This window comes from Triturus cristatus, chromosome 11, assembly GCF_964204655.1.
Source record: "Triturus cristatus chromosome 11, aTriCri1.1, whole genome shotgun sequence".
Classification (NCBI taxonomy): Eukaryota; Metazoa; Chordata; class Amphibia; order Caudata; family Salamandridae; genus Triturus; species Triturus cristatus.
This window is the reverse complement of record NC_140594.1, coordinates 848599019-848613150: the sequence shown is the minus strand read 5'-3', so window position 1 is coordinate 848613150 and position 14132 is coordinate 848599019. Positions and strand designations below refer to the sequence as shown.

Below are 14132 nucleotides of genomic sequence, written 5' to 3'. Positions count from 1 at the left end.
AACATCTGGTGAGATACGTTTCAGGTACTGCAGGACCACACCACGCTTAATCCTGTCCCCCAGGCCGTTAACATTCCATGACAACACAGTCAAATCCCTACCCCCCATCATACGTAGAAGCAATCAGTCGTCCCCCACAGAGCATCTCGAGAGCAACAACACAGTAAAGGGCTTGCCTTGCGGTGCAAACAAACAACACACCCCCCCCACCCCCCCATCCCAACAGAACTCCCCCCTCCCTGCACCCCTGCATGAGCCCAGACAGCCCCCCCAAAGTGCAGTGTGCCTGTCGCCCCATAGATGAAAAACTAACTAGTCCCCCAGTGGAGGAGGGAAGCCCCCAACAGACCCCACACGACCTCCATCGGAGGGGAACATAAACGATCAGAAAATGGTAAAGGAATGTTGTCCAGAGCAAGGCCTATTCTTCACCCCTCAGTTCTGATCCGGCGGGCCCTCCCCGCCAACCGCACCCCCCCCACCCCCCCGGCCCCGATCTCCAGGCAGAGTGTCCAACCAGTCCCCAGCCGCCTCGGGTCGGTCAAAAAAGTGCGTGCGCCCATCCACCTCCACCCTTAGCTTAGCTGGAAAAAGCATTGAGTACTTAAGGTTCAGGTCCCGTAGGCGACGTTTAACTCCAAGAAAACTCAGTCTCAGTTTTTGGACCGCCGGAGTAAAGTCCGGGTAGAAATGCACGTCCATGTTATCAAGCTTGACCGGTCCCTGTTGCCTGGAGGTCTGCAGGATAGCGTCTCTGTCCCGGAAATTAAAAATCCGGGCAATGAGAGGCCGCGGCGGGGCACCGGCCTTAGGTCTGCCCCCAGGGACCCAGTGAGCACGTTCCACCGCAAAAAGCTTACTCAGCCCCCGGGGCTGGAGATGGGTAAGGATCAATTCTTCCACAAAAAGATCTGCCGCCTCCGCCTCTCGTCCCTCCGGCACTCCCACAATGCGAACGTTATTCCTCCGGGCCCGACCCTCGGAATCCTCCAGTCGCCGGTCCATCAGGGCGCTCGCCTGGCCAAGCCGGCGCACCTCCTTTTGGAGGGCCACCACGTCCGTCGTGAGGCTTGTTGTGGTGTGGGCCAGGGAATCGACCCGGTCGTTGGTTTTGGACAAGTCAGCCCTCACAAGGCTAACATCCACCAGGACCGAGTCTATCTTTTGCGCTAGGGTGTCGAAGCGCTGGTCCACTGAGGCCTTCATCTCTGCGATGGCGCCCATGACGTCCCGGAGGGTCAGATCCACCGGTTGAGCAGATGCCTCCGTCGGGCCCGCCGGGGATGTGTGCGATGTCTCCGGAGATCCCTTCTGGAGGGTGTAGCGGTCCATACTGTTGGATTGAGGCGCCGGGCCGCGGCGGGTCGTCTTCACCTTCGCCCGGTCGCCATCTTGTTTGGTGGACATGCCTGCTCTCCCACCGTCGCGCCAATCTCCTCGAAAGGGCCGAGGAACCAGTTCACGGGTTCCGGGGGGGGGGGGGGGGGGGGGGAGGGCGACCACTGGGCCGCAGGACGACTCACGGCCGGCGGGTCAGCCGGGCACCTGGACAAGGCCACACCACCGCACCCCGCTCCGCAACCCTACCTCGCTTGAGGGCAAGGAGAGCGCAAAAGCGAAAGTGAAAGCACGGGGTACGCGAGTCGCCCAGCCCTGCCCACCGCTGTTGTTCGCTTTGTCCCCGGATCGCCCCACTACTCCAATCCGGGGGGCCAGCGCGGAGAAGGCCGCAATCTTCAATCGGTGCTCCCACCGGTGTCCGGGGTCCGATTCGAAAAGGAAAAACGGATGGCGCCTCAGCTCGGGTTCACCGATGCAGTCCCCTCAACAAGGACAGGATATAGCCAGGATTAATTCAGGAGGTCGTGGTGGTCCTCGGGAGCCTCGCACCTACGCGGCCATCTTGGTTGCGCGCTAGGCTCCTCCTCGGACAGGGCGGTCTTAACATGCAGCGCAGTGCACCAAGTCTTCCAGAATTGCGCAGTAAACTGCGACCCCCGGTCCGACACGATCACCCCAGGTAATCCATGCAGTCGTACCACATTCTTTAGGAGTAGTGACGCCAATTCCCCGGCCGTAGGGACTCTCTTGCAGGGGATGAAGTGCCCCATTTTCGTCAAGTAATCCACCACCACCAGTATTGCCGTCATCCCCTGGTCTACCGGTAGGCCCACCACGAAGTCCAGTGATATGCTATCCCATGGTCTATCCGGGGTCGGAAGTGGATGTAAGAGCCCTTGGGTTCGGCCATGGTCGGCCTTCATGGTAGCACACGTAGGACACTCCTGTCCCCACCTCCTGACATCCACTCTCATGGTTGGCCACCAGAAATGCCGTCCCATGCTAGCCACCGTTTTTTCAAAGCCCAAATGACCTGCGCATGGAGAGTCATGGCACCAGATGAATGCTTGTTTCCTTAGCCTAGGCGTGGGTATCAATAGGCACCTGCCCTTCAGGGGTATCCCGTCCTTCAGCTGCCATTCTCTGTGACTGAGGAGCCACCTCCGCCATGCGAATGACCTGATCCCTCTCTTTATTCCCCTCAGGAAAGTATCCGGTTGGATAACCCCCAATACCATCCTCGGGGAAATGATGGAACGCTCGGTTGCAGGCAATGGTTCCTTAACTGCAGATTGACGGGACAGGGCGTCCGCCTTCCGGTTTTCCGTCCCCGGCCGATATGTGATGCGGAAGTTGAACCCCGCAAAGAAGTTCATCCACCGCAGCTGCCTGGGAGAAAGGTGTCTAGTGGCCGTCATGAACTGTAGGTTCCGATGGTCCGTGTACACCGATACCACATGTCTTGCCCCCATCAACCAATGCCTCCATTCGGTGAAGGCGTCCTTGATTGCGAGAAGCTCCTTCTCCGCAATATGGTAGTTGCGTTCGGCGTCGTTGAGTTTGCGGGACATGTACGCAACGGGATGAAGCACCCCTGTGTCGTGGTATCGTTGGGACAAGATAGCCCCCAGCGCCACATCCGACGCGTCCGCTTCCACCACGTAGGGGAGATCCGGATCGGGGTGAGCCAACACCGGCGCCTTACCAAAGGCGCTTTTCAGGGCCTCAAAGGCTTTGTTCGCTTCAGGGGACCAGACAAACTCCTTGGACTTCCTCAGTAGCTGTGTGATTGGGGCCACCACTCCTGAAAATCCATCTATAAACCGCCTGTAAAAGTTGGCGAAGCCAATGAAACTTTGGACGTCCTTCACGCTTTGGGGCACCGGCCATTCTTTCACCGCCTTGATCTTTCGTTCTGCCATCTCCTGTCCCTCTGGACTCAGCATCACTCCGAGGAATTCCACGGATGTGACGTGGAAGTCACACTTGCTGAGTTTACAAAACAGCATGTTTTCCCTCAGCTTTTGGAGCACAGCTTTGACGTGGTGTACGTGCTCCTCCACACTGGACGAATAGATGAGGATGTCGTCGATATATACGACCACGTAGATATCCAACTCCTCTCTGAATACCTCATTCAAAAAGTACTGAAAGGCTGCCGGGGCGTTGCACAGACCGAACGGCATGACGAGGTACTCAAAAAGGCCGAACCTGGTCTTAAAGGCGGTCTTCCACTCGTCTCCGTCCCTCATGCGCACCAGATGGTATGCCCATTTCAAATCCAACTTGGTGTAGATACGAGCTTTCTTGACCTGTTCCAGAAGTACACTGATGAGAGGCAAGGGGTACCGATTTTTTATGGTTATCGCATTCAATGCCCTAAAGTCCACACAGGCTCTCAGCTCCCCATTAGCCTTCGGGATGAAGAAGAGTGGCGAGGCGGCCGGAGACTTGGACGGGCGGATGAATCCTAGCCTGAGGAGTTTATCCAGGTACCCCCGGAGATGCACGTTTTCAGGCTCCGTCAGGGCATACAGCCTGCCGCTGGGAACGCTGGCCCCTGGCACCAGGTCGATCTGGCAGTCAAACTGTCTATGTGGTGGTAGCACTTCCGCCTTCACCTCATCAAATACATCCTCAAAACTGTGATAAGCCTGGGGGAGAGCCACATCTTTTTCTGCCGCTGTAGCCACCGTCCGACTCCCGCTCTCATCTGCATCAAGGGATTCCGTTCTTATTCCACAATGCAGGATGCAATACGGTGACGTCATTTCGATGCGATGTGTTGGCCAATCCACAAAGGGGTTGTGTTTCTGTAGCCACGGCAATCCCAATATGACGCCATATTGGGGCGCTCGGATGATGTTAAAATAGATTTGTTCCAAATGGTTCCTCCCATATCTCATCGGAAGGACCCCCGTGTGCTGTCCGATGGGCCCCGTCACCAATCGCCTTCCGTCTACCGCATAGACGTCTTCGGGTACTGCTTTGGGAAGAAGCACTAGCCCTAGCCTGCATGCCTCGTTGTGGTCCATAAACATGCCAGTGGCCCCTGAATCCACCATGGCCACAACGGGTATCCACTGGTCATGCACTCCCACGTGCACCGTGATAAACAGGTGTCGTTGTCCCTTAGTGACCGAGTTGGAAAGTGAAGGGATGGATGAGTGACTCCGAGATGCCCCTTCTCTGGTCTTGGAGTCCTCTAGTTTTCCGCCGGTATGTCCACCACGGCTGTTACCGACCGGTTGGCCCGATAACGTGACGTCTTCGGTTTGGCAGGGCATTCACGTACGTAGTGGCCTTTTTTGCCACAATATAGGCACAATCCTTGTTTACGGCGTGACTCTTTCTCCGTGGCTGTGAGGCTCGCTCGTATTGCGCTGATGTCCATGGGTTCTCCCTTGGATGCGGTGGAAGTTTCAGGACTTCCCACCGTCACATAGGATGGAAGGGATTTTCCTTTTCTCCCATGATCCCCCTTTCTTTCACTTAGCCTATGTTCCAGCCGTAATACCAGGTTGATAAGGCCCTCACATGTCTTGGGTTGAGGGTCAATATGAGCCACGGCGTCCTTGAGCTCATCGCACAGCCCTTGATGGAAGAGCGCCGTCTGTTTAGCAACAGGCCACTTGGTTTCCGCAACCAGCCTTCGGAACGCGTTGAGATACTGCACCAGGTCGTTGGATCCCTGTCTCAACTCAAGCATTTCACGGTCCGCCGTGTACGAGTCAGCCCTTCTGTCGAATACCTTCAGGAATTCCTCGCGAAAAGCACCCCAATCACATAAGAGGGGGTCGTCCCTGCTCACCAGAGGTACGGCCCATTGTGCCGCGTTTCCAGCCAAATAGGATATAAGGAAAGCCACACGAGCCTGACTCGTGGGGAACGCCTTTGGTTTGCACGATAAATGTAGCGCCACTTGTGTGAGGAATACCTGCACTGTATTAGGATCCCCACTGTACCTCTCTGGTGTTGCCAAGGGGATGGCTACCGGCATTTCCACTACTACCGCAGGGGTCTGGTTCGTGAGGGAGGTGCTGGGCGTGAGCGGGTCCAATTGGATAGCATCCAGTCTGGCTTTTACATCGGCTGTTTCTTGCCTAGAGGCAGCCACTTCAACTTGCATGGCCGCTAAAGCAGCCAGCACATCATCAAGTGTTGCCATGTCTGTTATCGACCGGGAGACAGTTAGTGTTATTAAGGTCGGATATTTTGTAACGCCCTGAACGTCTCAGGATCGTTTAACAGACACGACAATGAGGACGCAACCACTTGTGAAGGGTTAGTTCTTTTAATGAAGGCAAATAAAATACAAAGAACAAACAAAAGTTATAGTCACTGGAATCCTCCAGGCTAAGTACGTTACCAGCCCACAGCACGGATGGTCCTAACCGTCCTCTGCATATACGCCGATCCCGGCGTATGCCAACAGAGGGCAGAAATGAAATGGCCGACAATGCCAATCGGTAGGCTGTGAGGGGCACGAAGAGTGTTGGGGAGAATCGAGGAGTCAGGGAAACACCCAGCCGGGGTCTCTACCTGAAGGGAGCAGCCGCTCAACCTCTTCCTCAGACTGCACCGGGACGCGGAGTCACCTCCTGGTGATGCGTCACCGATACCCCAATCACAAGCAAGAAGACTGAACCGAGAGCAGCCGCTCGATCGATCCTGTGGACTTCCGAGTCTGTAACGCAGCAAACACCTCCTGGTGTGCGTTACAGCTGGCAGTCCCTGTGTCTCTGGTCGGGCTGGGAGTTACGACTCCAACCAGCAAAAGCGCCACTGCGCTTGAACTCAGCCGAGTCAAAAAGCGAAGCTCAATGGTTGACCGGTAGAGCTTCCGGGTCCTTCACAGGTGACGATGGGGCAAGACACGGCCCAGGGAGTAACGACTCGACCTACCTCCGTTCTTGCCTTACTGGAGCACCACTCCTGAACACTGCTCTTCACGAAGCAGGTACGTCGGTGTAAACACAATATCCGACAGCCTTGTACCTCCCGGTTCCTCCCTTTATAGGGCGTGTTTTCCTTGAGTTATGTAACAGCTCTCCTGTTTACATAAGGGCGTGTTTCCCTTGAGTTATGTAACAGCTCTCCTGTTTACATAAGGGCGCGTTTCCCTTGAGTTATGTAACAGCTCTCCTGTTTACATAAGGGCGTGTTTCCCTTGAGTTATGTAACATCTCTCCTGTTTACATAAGGGCGTGTTTCCCTTGTATGACAGGAATTCTTGACACCCTCGTACCTCAGGAAGATTTAATCGATCCCATGTGCAATTATAAAATACTGATGGGAAATGTACAAGTTATGCAGCACACTAGGCCACCTCTGTAAGTAAGCTAGCGCGCCTGCCCAGAGGAGCTATGCGGGTGTCAGCTGCAAATCTGAAGAAAAGAACAGCAAGTTGCTCCTCTCATCCCAGTCACAATGTTAAATGCAACCGAGTGCGGAGTCCCTTAAGCGGGCGCCGTGCTCTGTATTAAATTTAAAAAAAGAAAGAAAAAAAAATCCAACTGAGCCAGGTAAAGTGGGCGCCGCGTCTGAATTAAAGTTAGCAAACCCAAAAAATACAACTGAGCGCAGTGTCGTTAAAGCGGGCGCCACGCTCGGCATGCAGATGCAAAGAAAAAGCAGCAGCCATTGCCCCCAGTGTCATTAAATAAAATAGTGCTCACCCACTTATAAGGCAGACTAGGTAACAAGCCAAGTAAAAGGTCCAGTCGTTATGGGCGGTAACTAAAGGAGACAAGGCGGCACCAAGAAGGGACTAACAAGCCTTTTACGAATCAGAAGCCAGCATCTAAGTAGTACAATGACACAAGCCAATGACAAATATGGGATGAGAATAGGCGGGGCTTCCACTACGTACTCTATAACAGCATGCCTCGCAGAGCGAATAGTGCTTACGCGCTGCCGCTAGCTCGACCTAAAAATGAAAGTGATATTTAAAATAGTATTTATTCCTGCTTACATAGTGCAACTATCACTCCAAATGAGCCCTCTGGCACTCATCAGCTTTTACAGCGTAAAATGGACGTGATGAAATGGAGTCTGTATTAGGATAAAAGCCACATTTTCAAGGCCTTATTGAACTATAGCAGTTGAGTGGGTGCTCTGTTTGCCAAAGAAAAACCGAGCAGGATGCAGGTTTGAAAAAAACAGGACTTGGTCCTCCAGGTGTAGCTGCAGGTCAGCGTTGCGCTCCCTAAGGTCCACCAGTTTGCGGCAGAGGACATTTAGCTCCTCCTCTCTGGCACCCCCAGTGTCCTCCAACGTGGACACTCGCTGGCCCAGTTCCGCCATATCAGGCTTGATGTCCCCGAGGTCTGATATAACCTCCTGTCGCAGAGTACGGAGATCTTCCCTGATTAAGGTAAAGGGGCCTACCATGAATGCCCTTGTTAGGGGCCCCTCCATTTCTTCCAGAGGTTTGCTGTCACCTGGATTGCTCAGAGCGGCAACCTTGGCAGCATCGGTCTTCCTTTGGAGGGCCTTTGTTAACATAACCTTGAAGGTTCCATCCTTTTTGGACTTGTGGGATGCCATGGTCCCTTGGGGTAGCCCTCCAATCCCGAAGGCCCCCCTTGCCTCTGCTTCCCCCTGGTGCCAGATTCCCCCGGTGTCCGTCACAGCCAGGTCTCAACAGCTTTGGGGATCCCCCAAGGGGAATAGAACATCACCACCCGTTTCAGTTTTGGGGCCCAGGAGGCGCACTAGTCAGGGGAATCCAGGGGGGGATTAGGTAAATCTGTCCTATTAAAGGACAGGGCTTTTCATGGTACACGGATTACTAACCATGTTAACAGTATTTTTATCATGAATTTGTTTTCCAATTGTACATTTCAGAGCACAATAGTTTAAATAAATATTCTAAACTTCCTTCGTGTCTCATGGTTTTCTTATTGTGGACAACAACAAGTGAGAGGGAAAGTGTGTGTCCTATTACCCCGATCCCTGAGAGGGTCGAGTGTTGTATTCTGGGGTGCCAATTCACTTCTTTCTCTAGTAAGGTTAGCAGGGCATGTGAGGCACTTTAGCTAGTCAGACTCCGACTAAGATACTGAGGTGGTATGGTGACTCAGTTTCTACATACTGATGTTCTAGGATTCCAAGCACAGTTCTGTTAAGCTCTAGGATAACGCTCTTAGCCGTCTGACATCATGACCAAGCCCACATTTAATTGTTTAATTAATATTTCTTACATAAATCGAATAAAGACATTGAATGGAGTCAAAGCATACCTGTAACCCTAAAGCAAACCTTTGACAGAGTTCTTACCTGAAGATATCCTGTGATTCAAGGTCAACATGCAATCCGTTTATAAAGAGTGCAGAATCCCCAGGATGCAGTCCCAATGTACCCTTAAAAAACTGAGAGAAGGCAAAAGAAAATTGTGAAACAACTTCTAAAAGCACACTATTAGCATCTCAAATTGTTCTACAGCATGACATCAAAACTCCTAACATGAACATTTTCCCGTTTAGTATTCTTGCATGATCCATCCTGTCACTAAGTGATACTAAATGGCTGCGTCCCAGGAGCAACCATTTAGTGGTACTAAATGGTTGCATCCCAGAGTCCCCTGGGACAGGTGCATCTCAGGGAACCCTCCACGACAGAGAGTAGAAAGAATTGAACTAACTTCAAGAATCTCTCTCATCTGTTTGAAGAACACAACTAAACCCAGGAACCAATCAACTGTTCTCATAATTAGATTTTCACTAAGTAAAGGTCTTGACAAAATCTACAATACATAAAGAACATATCAATATCATCGGTCTGATAAAAAAAAAAAGTAAAATGGAGCAGAAACACAATAAAAAACTGAACAATACCATGAACGAGCTTAGGTAAACTAGTAACAGTCGACAGTACTTTATTTAGCCCCAGAGTCAGATCCCAGAAGGAAGGTTAAAGTCTGTAAAGATTTGTTGCTTAAAACATCAATTCAGCTAACTTTGTTAAAACTATAAACCTAGGCCTACTTCAGGCTAGTCCCATGACACATTTTAATGGCACTGCAGCAAATGGATGTTAGCCTTTTTACTTCAGACTACATCTGACAACCTGGTACATTCAAAGAACTGGGCACATCCTTTTGCTTGCATTAAAATCACTCTGTATCAACGTAAACTCTCTTACCCAGTAAGCATCTGTTTGTGGCATGTAGTGCTGTGGATCTGCATGCTCAGCATAATACCGCAATCTATTGTGGGGATTGGATGTGTACAAGTTGTTCTTCTTCAAAAAAAGTCTGAGTCACGAGGTATGGTGACTCCTCCTTTTGCTGTTAATGCGCATGGTCATCGTCTCCATTGTTAGATTGTTTTTCCGCAAGGCGGGTAAGGATGGATTGTGGAGCAGAGTATAGTTTAGTAAGATGTCCATGCTATAAAAGCTGTGATAATATACAAGATATTTAACCAGCCCCGGTGTCCTGAGAGGAGGGTGGGGGCATGTGAATCTACAGCACTACATGCCACAAACAGATGCTTACTGGGTAAGTAACATTTTCACTTCGAGGCATGTATGGGTGTAGATACACAGACTTAGCTTTGACTGTAAAGAAGTCCTCCTCCAGAAGCAGTGGCTAATCTGTGGGGGTTACATTTGTTTGAAATATTGTTTATAGAACCACTTGGCCACATTGGCTTGTTGATGGCCCAGCACATGAACACAGTAATGCTTTGTAAATGTATGTAGTGTAGACTGTGTAGTTGCCTATAGGTATATTGCCTAATAATGCCATTAATGCGCCTTTTTTTTTTAATGAGTGGAATGAGCTCTGGGAGGGATAGGCACAGTTCTTTTTGCTTTAACTTAGCATGTTTGTATACATTTAACAATCTAACAAGCAATTCCCGATTTAGCACTGCTTTGAAAAAGCAACAAAGAGTTGTTGTGTCTTTCTAAATATTTTGGTTCAGTCGATGTAATACATAAGGGCTCATTTAACATCTTCATTATGTAGGGTCCTTTCCGAAACCGAATCAGGTTGGGGGAAAAAACTGGCAACTCAATAGATTAAGGTGGAACTGAGACACCACCTTTGGTAGAAATTTAGGATTGGTATGCAGGTCTACACTCTATCCACCTAGAAAAATGGCTCTTCTAAAGTTAATGCCTGAGACTCACCGACACGTCTGAGTGAAGTGATTGCAGTTAGGAGTGATACTTTTCAGGATAAAAACTGGAGGGGACAGGAGTGGAGGGGCTCGAATGGAAGGCCTATTAATCTGGTTAATACAATATTGAGATTCCAAGTGGGGGGCTGATGGTACCCTAGGAGAAATTACTCTTAAGACCTTCAAGGAAGGCCTTGATGACCGGAATCCTAAACAGGGGAGTGTGCCGTTTTGTAGATATGCGGCAAATGCTGCTAAATGTAGCCTTATAGATGTAATAGCTAAATCAGAAGAGTGTAAATGAAATAAATAAAAGACAATGTCTTGTACCATGGCCCTTAAAGAATCAACGTGTTTGGAATGACAGTAGTGAACAAATCTTTTCCATTTTGCAGCGTAACAGGCACGAGGGTAGGCCTGTGTGCGTCTTTGAGAATGTCAATACAGGGTTGTGGCAGCCTAACTCTAGGGCTACAGGAGCCAGATTGCAGGGTTGAGTGTTCTGGGTGTCTAATTTCTCCATGGCTCTGAGTGAGAAGGTCCTGCCTGTCCGGAAGTACCACGTGGAGGAGTTCTAGGAGAGTGGTGAACCATGGTTGCCGTGCCCATGTAGGAGCCACCAGGAGGAGGTTGAAAAATGGCTGCCAAAGTTTTTGGACAACGGACTGAAGCAGTGGAAGAGGTGGAAAAGAATAAGCAACTATCCGGGACCAACTCCTCCGTAGTGCATTCTCCTGCACTGTACTTGTGGCAACCTGGAGGCAAAGTTTGGGCATTTGGCATTTTCTGCTGCGTTGAAATGTTCTAGGTCTGCTTGGCCCCACCGTAGGGAATATGGGTAGAGGACTTGCGGGTGGAGTTTCCACTCAATGACTTGGTAGTGTTTCGTGCTGAGGAGAACTTCAAAGTCATTGTCCAGTCCCGGAAGGTACTTCGCTAACAGGTGAATGTTGTACCGGAGGGCCAACCTCTAAATGTTTTGGGCTAGATAAGAAAGGTGAGGGGACCTGGTGCTCCCCTGCTTTTGGAGATAATACATGGCAGTCATGTCTGTGTTGATAAGGACTACCTTGCCAATCAGGTGGGGGGGGAAGGAAGGCTTTAAGCGCTTGATGAACAACTTGAAGCTCTGAATGAATGATAAGGAGATGTCTGTGTCCCACGTCCCTGGACAGTTGGATCCTGAGAATGCTTTCCCCAACCCATGAGGGAGGCATCCGTTGTTATGGTTCTCTGCAGGACTGGGTCTAGGAAAGGCAGTCCTTTGAGGAGATTGTTGGTATTCCACCACTGCAGAGAGTGGTAAGCTTCATGGCCGACCAACACTAGATCTCCCCACTGACTCTCTGCTTGAGACCAATGGTGCGATAAGCACTCTTGCACCAGACGCAGGTTTAGTCTAGCATGAGGTACGAAGGCTATGAATGAACTCATCGTACCTAGGAGATGCACAACTGTTCTCACTGTTACTTGCTGTTGAGGCTGGAACTGGGGAATGAGTGCCTGGAAAGATTACATCCAGGAAGCACTGGGGCAAGCTATCCCTCTTTGTGAGCCAAGGATGGCTCCCAGGTATGGTGTGTGTTATAAGTACTTTTGATGAGTCGCACGTTTGATGAGCCAGTCATCTAGACCTAGAAAGACGTGTAAGTTTTGTCTGCGCAGGTGAGCAGCTACTACTGTGAGACATTTGGTGAAGACTCTGGGGGCGGTTGTGACCCCCAAGGGAAGCACCTTGAACTGTAAATGCTGACCTTTGATTACAAACCTGAGATACTGCAGATGTGCCGGATGAATAGGAATGTGAAAGTAGGCATCCTTAGGGCCAAGTGCGGCCATGAAGTTACCTTGCTGTAATAACAAGATTGACATCTTGAAGAGTGACTATATGAAAGTGCTCTGAGAGAGAATGAACTGGTTTAGTGGTCTGAAATCCAAGACTGGTCTCAGTGACCCGTCCTTTTTGAGCATAAGGAAGTAGAGTGAATAGACTCCTATGCCATGCCGGTGAATGGTACTGGTTCTATGGCAACTGTACAAGTAGTGGTGAAAGTTTGTGTTTGCAGGGTGAAATGTTTGGAGGTGTGGAAGTGAGCTCCAGGCAATAAATATGCAGGATAACATCCAACACCTACTGATCGGAGGTGATGTTCTGACAGTTGGGAAGAAACCCTTTTATTCGACCACCTCAGACCAATCACGACGCTCCAGTCATGCTGATGACAGCAGCATCATGATTGGCTAGGGACGTCTGGAAGCCTGTGTGCTTCCGTTTGACAGAAGAGGATGGAATAGAAGCGCTGGCCGGCCAGCAAGTGAGGTTTTCTTTTTTTAACCTCCCTCTCCTCGCTCCACCACTACTACCCCGAAGCAGCCACAAATGCTCTGTAGGAGTCTTTGTAGCATCCCCTAAGCGAGGTGGTTTATGGCTGGGAACTCTGATAGGTGGAGGAGGTGTCTGTAGAGGTGGGTTTCGCTCCTCCACGATATGGGGAGCGATGAAAGGAACCGCACTGTGACGGTTTCTGCAATGCTCCCATAGCTTACGCCATTTTATTGTGTTTTTTTATTTTCTCAAGTAGAGTATCTACCGGAGGACCAAAGAGGTGTTACCCGTCAAAAGGAAGTGCAAGGATGCTTTGCTGCACTTCAGGTTAGAAATCTGAGACTCTAAGCCAGGCATGTTGTCTAAGGAGAATGCTAGAGTTAATGCCTCTAGGGGCGGTGTCAGCTGCATCAAGGGTGCAACGAATAGACGTATTTGTAATTAGTTTGCCCTCCAAGGCATTCTCATATGCCAGCTTTTTTGTATTCCTCTGGGAGATGTTAGAGAGCCCCTCTATCTCATCTCAGTGGACTCTGTCATAGTGGGAGAGGAGGCCAAAGGAGTTGGCAATTCTCAAGTGGTTGGCAGACTGGGTAGCCAGCCTTTTAACCACAGAATCTACCTTACTTTCTTTGTCTGGTGGGGGAACCTCACCAAATGTTTCTGAATTTGCCCTTATCCCTGGTGTGGCACCTACTAAAGAGTCAGATGGTGGTTAGCCTGGTATGTATGTAGGATCATTAGGAGACGGTTTGCATTTCTTATTGACCCTTGATGTGATGACCCAGGCCTTGTACGGGTCCTTGAAAATGTCAGGTTCTTGTTGCAACATGCCTTTGAGCATCAGCAGGTATTGTGCCAGGCGTTGGCTAAAGGAAGGGGTTTCAACCTCCAGTGGTTCGGAGTAGAGCTGAACCTTGTGATAAGTGGCCGCCTTACTTATAATGTTGTGATAGGTGGTAGTATTGTCTGGAGAGGAAGGTTTGGCTGGGTACAGATCAGTGTCTGCAGGTGGGTCTGTATCATAGGTGTCCCACAGCTCATCATGGGGTGGAATGGAGAACTGGTCTCAGTCATCCCCGTGTCCCCCGAAAGAGTGGATGAAACACTGGAGAATATTGTGATTCTGAAGGAGGTGGAGAGTGTGAGGGTGGAGGTGGGCTGAGGGGTGGTGGGCTTGTAGCGTTGTCCACCTTTTTCCTTTGCTTTGGTGGGACTGGTATAGCCAAAGCATCTTCAAATGTTAATTGCTTTTTGGCTAGTTGTGCTCCGGTAGAAGGAGATCTAGCTAGAATACGATCAGTGTCTGGGTGTATGACCAGGTATTTTTGTCTTGA

The 14132-nt window shown here is 50.3% G+C and overlaps 1 protein-coding gene across 5 annotated transcripts in view; it reads right to left on the bottom strand.

Annotated features, from left to right (window-relative positions):
- The window catches only part of UGGT1 (UDP-glucose glycoprotein glucosyltransferase 1), an 827334-nt gene that overhangs the window by 639425 nt on the left and 173777 nt on the right, over positions 1 to 14132 (bottom strand). For all 5 annotated transcript variants that reach the window (XM_085634645.1, XM_085634646.1, XM_085634643.1 and 2 more), the window contains one exon: positions 8623 to 8714. In XM_085634645.1, coding sequence (XP_085490771.1) covers positions 8623 to 8714 — 92 coding nt within the window. The remainder of the gene's footprint in view (positions 1 to 8622; positions 8715 to 14132) is intronic.